This window comes from Microtus ochrogaster, linkage group LG1 (genome assembly GCF_000317375.1).
Source record: "Microtus ochrogaster isolate Prairie Vole_2 linkage group LG1, MicOch1.0, whole genome shotgun sequence".
In the NCBI taxonomy this organism is placed as follows: domain Eukaryota; kingdom Metazoa; phylum Chordata; class Mammalia; order Rodentia; family Cricetidae; genus Microtus; species Microtus ochrogaster.
This window is the reverse complement of record NC_022027.1, coordinates 46,603,047-46,612,667: the sequence shown is the minus strand read 5'-3', so window position 1 is coordinate 46,612,667 and position 9,621 is coordinate 46,603,047. Positions and strand designations below refer to the sequence as shown.

At 35.5% G+C, this 9,621-nt stretch overlaps 1 protein-coding gene across 5 annotated transcripts in view; it reads left to right on the top strand.

Moving 5' to 3' along the window:
* Positions 1-9,621, top strand: part of Cnot6l (CCR4-NOT transcription complex subunit 6 like) — a 79,272-nt gene that overhangs the window by 47,159 nt on the left and 22,492 nt on the right. For all 5 annotated transcript variants that reach the window (XM_026785047.1, XM_005359519.3, XM_026785049.1 and 2 more), the window contains exons 6-7: positions 3,821-3,889; positions 7,526-7,683. In XM_026785047.1, the coding sequence (XP_026640848.1) occupies positions 3,821-3,889; positions 7,526-7,683 (227 nt within the window). The remainder of the gene's footprint in view (positions 1-3,820; positions 3,890-7,525; positions 7,684-9,621) is intronic.

Here is a 9,621-nt window from a genome sequence, read left to right as displayed (position 1 = left end):
CTGTAGACCAGGCTGGTCTCGAACTCACAGAGATCCGCCTGCCTCTGCCTCCCGAGTGCTGGGATTAAAGGCTTACGCCACCATCGCCCGGCTATTTTATGACTTTCTATATTCTTCTCCCTTCCAAGCCTACATACAGTTTTCCAACACTGTGACCCATTTAGAGGTCTTTCATGTTTGAATCTGTCCTATTGTGAATCTGTAATTCTTGACTGTCCAGGAGCACTTTTGCTTTGCGCTTTAAAATGCTAAGCACTTAAGAATCTAAGCTTAAAAATCTAAGCTGCAACATTACTAGGTCAAAGAAATTACTGCCTGCTTGCCCTGCCCAGTCCATCATGGTGGAGCTGTTCTCGCCTCTGAGAGTTAAGCACACTGCCCCAGTTCCAGGCACACAGCCAGTCCATGTTGCCATCAAGAAAGCTGTAGCAGTCTGCTCACAAACCCCATTCAAATGCTCTGTAGCTGGACCATCTGCCTCGGTTTCCTGAGCCCTGGTATTTAAAGGTGTATATCAGCATTCCCTGGTCTATGTGGCTGACTTGGCTGCTTTGCTCTCTGATCTTCAGGAAAGCTTTATTAAAATACAAATAATATACCACTATACCCTCATACTTGTAGAACATGCACTTTTACATACTGAGCCATCTTCTTGGCCTGTACACACAAAAAAATTATCTAGCTATTTGGTATAGTCTCATTGAGCTGTCTTTCTGACTTCTATGCAAAAATTTATTCATTTAATTTTTTGACAGGTTTCACTATAGCCTTGCCTGGTGTAGAGTTTACTATGTACACCAGGCTGTCCATGAACTTACAGAGTGACCTGCTTCCATCTCCTAAGTGCTTGAATTCAGGAACTGAGCTTCCACACCTGACAACATTTTATTTGTTGGGGGGGGGGGGCATGTGTGCTATAGCATACATATGAAAGCTGTATATTGTTGCTGGGTCCTAATGTCTTCCTCGGGGGAGGGGTGAAAGGCACGATGTCAACTACTACAGACACTGGGAGTCAGGTAGAAGGTTTACAGCAGACTCATTTTATTTAACAGCGAGGAAAAACTTACATACCGTCCCAGCACCCAGGGTTTCTGATCCACTGACAGTTGACATTTCATACTCGTCTCTCATTGACTAGGCACGATTAGGACCTCTGACAGCGCCTGTTGCTTGGCACTCAGGAAACACAGCTTGGTTGTTCCTTATTGGCTAGGCACAGACAGGACCTTTGACAGCTCCAGGCAGACTCCAGGTTGGCTCCTTTTGTCCTGGTAGGCGTTAGTGTGTAGGTGCATGTGTGCCATAGAACACGTGGAGGTTGTGGTGAGGGCATGTGTGCTGTAAAACACATGAGAAGGTGAGAGGTCAGAGGATAACTATCTGTAGTCACTTTTACTCCCTTTGCCCAATGGACCATTTCTCCTGCCCCTAGATAGTTTGTAAACAGAGCTAAAGAAATGATGAGTTTCGTCAGAGAGGTCACTATTAGTATTTCAGCTATACTCTTAAATTAACTTTATCACAAAAGATGACTTCCTCATATATAAAATGTAAGGTTTATAATAAGAGGAAAAGCAGTTAATGTTATTCAAAGTGACTTAAATTTGAATGATGGGAGACAAATTAATAAACTTATTTCCAGAATCCTTTTAGTAAGAAATTAAGAATAGGTCTAGAGATGTGGCTCTGCTGGTAGACGGTTTGCTTAGTATGCTCAAAACATTTGGTTTTATCCCCAGCACTACATAATCTGGGTATGATGGTATACACATTTAATCCTGGTTCTTGGGGAGTAGAGGAAGTAAGTTCACTTAGCTCACTGCAAATTTCAGGCCAGCCTGAGATACCTGAGATCCTTTATGGAAAAAAAAAAAAAACAAGGACTATGTGAATGTTTACTTTAGTTGTGTATATAATACATGCATACCATTCCTAATTTACAGTAAATATCTTTCTTATTTTTATCATTGTCACCAGTTAACCATTTATATAATTTTTTCAGGAGTTTTTTTGTGTAAGTCATTTGGTGGTATCTCTGTTACAAATACCCTTAACTTTGCTTGGTTTATATTTTGATGAATAGAACTTTTAACATAATAAAATTTACTGGTTTTGGAGTTAGGATGGGTAGTGGTAGTCCTGGTATGGTCACAGCTTCTGTGTCCTCTCCAAGAGCTTTTCCTTAGCTTAAGATTATGAATGTGTTCTCTAGAAACACCTTTGTTTTATTTGTGTTACTTAGAGCTATATCCTTCTTGGAGTTGATGTTTGTGTAATGACCCTCCTATATGTGTATTTTTTATTTACTCTGAATCATTTACTGATAATTCTATTTTTCAGTTAATTACTGATTTTTATTGCTGCATCTAGAAATCAAGTGTGGAAAGGCTGATGTAACTTTAAAGGCATTTGGCTAGCATTCAAAGAGGCCTGTGTTGGATCACTAGTGTCACGTAAACTGGGTGTGCTGAATCTGGTGCTAGGGAAACTCTCAGGAAATCACAAGGATAACCCCAGCTTAGACTCCTAAGTATAGCAGAGAGGGTGCCTGAACTGGCCTTCCCCTGTAATCAGATTGACTACTCTAATTGTCATCATAGAACCTTCATCCCATAACTGATGGACGCAGATACAGAGATCCGCAGCTAATCACTGGGCCTAACTCTCCCAGAGGCCAGTCAGAGAGGGGAGGAGGGATTATATGAGCAAAGGGGTCAAGATCATTTTGGGGAAACCCACAGGATCAGTTGATGTGAACTAGTGGGATCTCATTGATTCTGAACTGAACCAGGGAACCTACATAGGACCAAACTAGGGCCTCTGAATGTGAGTAACAGCTCTGTGACTTGAGCAGTCTATAGGGCCACTGGCAATGGGACCAGGATTTATCCCGTGTATGAACTGCCTTTTTGGAGCCCATTCTCTAGGGAGGGATCCCTTTCACAGCCTAGATACAGTGGGGGAGGGGGAGAAGCTTGGTCCTACTTCAGCTTGATGTGCTAGACTTTGTTGACTCCCCGTGGGACGCCTTACCCTTTCTGAGGAGTAGATGGGGGGAATAGGTGGGGAGAAGTGGAAAAAGGAGAGGGAGGGAACTGTGATTGGTATGTAAAATGAAAAAAAAAAACTTTTAAATAAAAAAGCAAAAAACTGTGGTGGCAATGGAGGCTTGTAATCTTAGCTCTTGGGAGGTGGACAAGGGAAGATTATAAGTTAAAGGTTATCCTTAGGTACATTTAAAGCTTAGCCAGAAATACATAGAAAATACTTTTTCTTATTTAGGTTTTTTATATATATATATGTTGACCATATTCTATACCCTTATCTAAATCCTCCTTACCTTTCTACCCACCCAATTTCATGTTTTTTCTCTTTCAAAAACAGGAACAAAGCGAAAAAAAGATAAACCAACAAAACAAAAATTACCCAAAGCAAACAAAAAGTCCATAAAAACGAAAGATGGCATCCTTTTTGTGTTTGCCAGTAGCTGTTCCTGGGCATGGAATGGGATGGGGCCTGCCCAGAAGTGTGGTTGATACACCCAGTAACACTCCTTGAAGAAAATGGATTTTCTCTTTCCCAGCAGGCATCATTTGTAAATAGTTCCTTGGTTAAGGACTGTGTCTACCTCCCCTTCTCAGTGCTGGGACTTTTTTTTGGTTTTGAAGTCTTAATTAAATTCTAGGATTTGGTTTTTAAGTCCTTTTGTGGGTATTATAGCCAAATAGTAAATAGGCTGATTTGGTATTAGAAACTAAATGATACTTTTTTATAAACATTGGATTTTTTTTTTTTGTTTTTAATTTTTTTCCTTCAGTTCATCCAGAGCAGCTTCCTCCGAGGCCATGGATTACATTAAAAGAACGAGACCAAATCCTGCCATCAGGTAGGTTTTTCCTCCTCTTTGACTTTTAAAATAAATACTTATTTGAGCTTTATGATTGGTAGACTTACATTTTATCAACCAGGATGTAGATGGGTTTTAAAGTATTGATAGACAAAAATAAAACCCCAACATTAATTTAAGATAGCCTTATTGTACGGGTAAATATCTTGTATCTTTTGCTGTGATGCTCTGGGCTCGAAAATTATTCTTTGTGCTGCAGTTTTTGAGAGAACTTAGATGATTTAAGAAAAATGAGCAATAATGAGCTTTCTTCTGAAAAAATTTGAATTTCTTAGATATTTTATCTTTTTTGAAATGAATACTGTTGATAATTAATGTTTAAGTTAGCTTAGTGGAAATTTGACAAGATTGACTATAGGAATAGTTGAGAATATTTCATAACTATTAGAATGTAACCTAGCATGTTTAAAACAGTAGTTATGTTTGAAGTTTAAACTAGTATGCTTTTGTGCAGACCAGTAACAATTTGATATTTTTGTAGGACTTTTTACTGTATGTTAAAAGATATTTTAGGTTTGGAAAATCCACTTTAAAAAGGAAATAAGAGAGAAGACTCAGTGGTATTAAGAGCACTTGCTGCTCTTGAAGAAGGCCTGAGTTTAGTTTCTAGTGCCCACAAGGCAGCACACAACCATCTGTAATTCCAGTTCCAGGGAATCGGGTTCTCCCTTCTGGATGCCTTAGGCACTAAGGCTGCATGTTGGATACGTACAGGAACTCATGCATACAATAACATCTTTTTTTAAAAACAGTGAATTGTTGCTTAAGTACCTTTTAAAAATCATATTCGTAAGTATTTTTATGATACTTAATTTCATTTCAAAATTCAGTGTAACTTCACTATTCGTAGCTTGGCCCCTAATGATTTTAATTAAAGACCTAATGGGCCTTTAATGATTTTAACAGGTCTGTTACAGTCAGAAGTTACTAGCTACATTTTGAACAATACACCCCTTCTGTTCTGAGTTTTTGGTTTTTGCTTTTTGTTTTTCATTTTCGTTTTTGTTTTTCTAAAACAGGGTCTCTCTGGTATGTAGGTCTGACTGTCCTGGAACTTGCTATGTAGACCAGGCTGATCTCACAGAGATCCACCTGCCTCCCTTCCCAAGTGCTGGGACTAAAAGTGTGCTACCACATCTGGTCTTTTGGCTTTTTTTAATTCAGAATTATGTGGAATGTATAACATTATCATGCTTCTCTTTGTATTTTGATGTTGAGAAATATAATCCTATGCAGTACAGTTATGGTCTTCCATAGGTGTGTGGTTTTAAAGTCACCACACTGTAGAAAAACATTAGCTTGTTAAGTAGACATTGTTTCAAAATTAATAACACTTGTTTTAGCATGATGCATATTAAACAATCTGAGTAAAAGGAACACTTAGGTTTTCTAGAATGCCTTGGATTAATTTTATAATTGATTATCCATAGTGTGGTTTTTGTCCTTCATATTCAAATGATCTTTTTTTTTTTTAATGAAAGTCTCTTCCCTCCATGATTAGATTTTTGCCTTGGATTAAGTGAAATACAAGTATTTCATACTTTCTCTTCATGAAATTCAGATTTAAGAAGAGATATTCAAATAGAACATAAAGATAGAAGGATAGGGAGCTGTGCGGGAAGAGGACGGGAACCTTACAAAGAGGATACAGTAGGGGTCAGGGCAGTCAGATGGGGGTGAATATCAACATAGTATCTGATGTATGAAAATGTCAGGATGAAACCCATTATTTTGTACAATGAGCATGTATTAATTAAAAAAATTAATGTAAAAATGAGTTTCATACATTAAAAATGAGCATCATTTTTGAACTCTTTAATCCCTTCTGAACACAAATGAACAGAATTTGGAAGGAAAATTACTACTATACAGCTACATTTTTATAAGGATAGGGATAATACATAGAACTAAATGTTAACTAGTCAGTAAATTCGTAAAGTAATAAATTCTTAGGGTTGGTGGTTATGAAAAATGAATAAAGATCCTTCTTAGTGTGTGCGGTTGGTGTTGGCTGAATAGATTTTAGCTGTCAACATTGGAAAATGCCTTTTCTTGGGCTGAATAGAGAGATGTGTATAATATCTGAGGGTAGTTGGGAATGATTTATAATCAGATAGTTGTAATTATTAACTGTGTAGTAATCAAGACCAGTTAGTGAAAAATCTTCCAGACAGAAATGGAATATAAGAAAGCTGTAATAACAGTTTAATTAATTTTCACTTCCATTTATAACTTTTAAATATGTCATTGGTGCTGAGTTTAGTCTTTGTTAGACAAATTATAACTGCTAGACTTTCTAGGAAAATCTTCACAAAGTCTTGAATGTGAGCAAAACAATAATAATCTGCCTTCTTTTCCTCTTCAAAATGGTATTTCATATCTGGAGAGGCAGAATATGGTAAACTCTTGCTGCTTTACTTCATAATGTAGTGGCTTGGGAATGGTTCTGGGTTATTTCCAAAGTAAATACAGGGGATATAAATAACTCCAATTGAAACTTGGCCTTCAATATACAAAGTGGCCATGAACCAGATGCCGTACTGCCTTTCCTATTATTAAAACTGAATTCAACTTCACCAAATGTTACTTGATCTTAATTGCTTACAAATTTATTAAATTGGTGGTTCTCATCCATGTAGGTTTTGTTGTAACCAAGTGGTATATGAAAATATGCCACTTTTGAAAATGTGCATCCAAGAACCTAATGCTCTGACTTTAATATAAAGTTACATCCTTGGTATCAGTTTTTGTTATTGTTGTTGATGATGATTTTTTTTAACCTTAGGTCTTTCTGTAGTTTAATATGCATGTTAATTTTTGGGGCAAGTCGGGATTTTGTTAAACTTTAGTTTAACCAATATTTAGGGGCCAGAAGTTGTGGATTTCTAAGCATCCAGGTGATCATTGATGCTGCTGGGACTTAGAGCATATTTTGCAGTAGTGAGGGCATCTAGATTATTAGTTTGCTTACAGTTTTTCTTTTAAACAAGTCAGAATATTATAAAATGACAATTTTATTTCAGAAATGAACATTAGATTGGCAAAAAGAATCCTCTTATGGTTAAGTTTTGTTAATTCACACCTTTCTAGCTTAGATTTGTGGCAGTAATAATAACCCCCCAAAATATTAACTATCAATATTTTGATAAGAAGTAATGAAATTAGAACCCTTTAAATATAATAAAACTAAAATTTGTTTTTGCTATAATTAAACTAAGCCTCCCTTTTTTCAGTAGAACATGCAAACAATACTCTGATTCTTAAATTTTGAATTTATTAAATTTTCTTCAAAATTCTGATTCTAGATAGTTAATCCAGACTATTAAACAAACATTGGTGTAATCTACTTGAGTGAAATCATCAGGTAAAACTTAAGTGAAATTTTCTTTAACTTAGGTGAACATAAATGTCATAGAAGATCTTACTTCTGTGCGAAATCCTGCATTCCAAGTGAAGCAAAGGAAAATACTTTATCAGAATTTACTTTTGGCATTTTGCCGTAATTATATATGAACTGTATTTGTGTGCTTATGCCGGTATATTCTTGATACTTATTAACAAAAAGTTGCCTAATTTCCTCCCTTTTGTCTGTTTTTTTTTTCTTCTGCTTCTTAGCATCATTCACGGTTATGTGTTACAATGTGTTATGTGATAAATACGCTACCCGGCAGCTATATGGCTATTGCCCGTCCTGGGCATTAAACTGGGAATACAGGAAAAAGGGAATTATGGAAGAAATTGTTAACTGGGACGCAGATATCATTAGTCTTCAGGTAACACTATAGAAATTAAATTGTGTTTAACTTGAAGGTGAACTAAAATAGTAGAAGAGCCTTTCTCTGGGAGATAGCCTATGTTCAAGGCAAAACTCAAAAACAAAAGTTCCTTTCCTTTAAAAAGGGATAATTTTAGTATAAATTAAGAGATTTCCACAGTGTAACTTACCTTGCTTACCGAGGACACACATGCATTTATTTTCATGTACTGTTTTCTGAAATTAATCTTGCCTCTTGTCCATGTTAACAATTCCCCTATGAACGATTTATTGGAAGTACTGTTAGAGAAAATTGCAAAAAGATTACTAGTCTTTCAGGAATATACGTTTTCCTTAGAGTTGAGTTCAGAAGAAAGGTTTTTCTTAAACATGTTCCTTAAAGTAAAATATTAAAAAAAAACTGCACAGTAAATAAAAAATTTTGCCTTACTTTATAAACTATTTTAAAAATTTAGACCTAACTTAACTTTCTTTTTTTTCTAGTTCATTCACACGGGTCTATATTAGTAAATTTTTTATATCTTGATTTCTCAAAAAAATTTAAAAATCCCTTTCAATTACTTTAAAGACATGTTAAGGGCTCAGATCTCTCGGTAGGACCCAATTGTACATAGCTTTGAATTGGAGAGGAATGCTTTAAAGTCTTCTACTTAATAATACTGTATTTATTGAATTTTACTGAAGAGGAAATACATATTCTTTTGAGGTTTAAATTCCTTTTTAATATTTGACTAGTAATTAGCCCAAAATATTTGTCTAGTTTTTTAGTAATTTTATTAATTTCAAAGCATATCCAATGTTTTTGTTTTGAAATTTTTGAACTGACAATTAATAAATTAGCATTTATTAGATATGACATGTATTTTAATATATCTGTACAGTGTGAAATGGCTAAATCATGTTTGTTCATCTCTGTCACCTCAAATAGTTGCCATTTCTTAAAGATGTTTTAAAATTATTGTATTTTATACATTTTCAGTATATCCTGGAAAGAAAAATGATGACCTGCTTTTTGTTTTTGTTTGTTGGTTGGTTTTAATTACATGGTAGGCCCTAGTCCAGCCATGGCTATATAGTGAGACCCTTTCTCAAAAAAGAAAAAACAAAGAAACAATTTTTTAAAATAAAATAGCTTGGTAGTTTTGTTTCTTTGTTTTGTGTTTTATGTTTTATGTTACCTGAAATATAACAAAGAAAAATCTTTAAGATGAAATGTTCTTGTGAACAGGAAGAACTACCAGAATTGGGGAGAAGAAAGCAAATGAAGTTAGACTGTGGTTCAGTAGCTTTTGCTTTAGTGTTTATAGTGGCCTCCTGCAGGTGCCTTTGTAAGTAAAATGTACTTTGAAAGATAAATCAGAATCTACAAAAACATTTGTAAAAGCCAAAGTGTATTATAAAATATTCTAGGAAAGTTGAAAAATTAAAAAGTATGACTAAGGAAAACACACTCCTGCACATCCAAGAACTAGTATGTTGATGCCTCTGGAATATTTTTGGTATACTTTTTTATTGTTACTGTTTATTGTTAGTTGACATAAGTTTTTTTAAAAAAATTAAATGAGATTCTACTGTTATTGGCATATTTTGTTTCTTCACTTAATGCATTTTTAATGTTACTCCAATTCTTGAGTATGTGAATATGAGTATAATTATAAGACTACAATTCCTACTGTAGGACAGTCACTTACAGGAGTACAGCTCCTAGTGTAGGACAGTCACTTACAGGAGTACAGCTCCTACTGTAGAACAGTCACTTACAGGAGTACAGCTCCTACTGTAGAACAGTCACTTACAGGAGTACAGCTCCTACTGTAGAACAGTCACTTACAGGAGTACGGCTCCTAGTGTAGGACACAGGAGTACGGCTCCTACTGTAGGACAGTCACTTACAGGAGTACAGCTGCTACTGTAGAACAGTCACTTACAGGAGTAC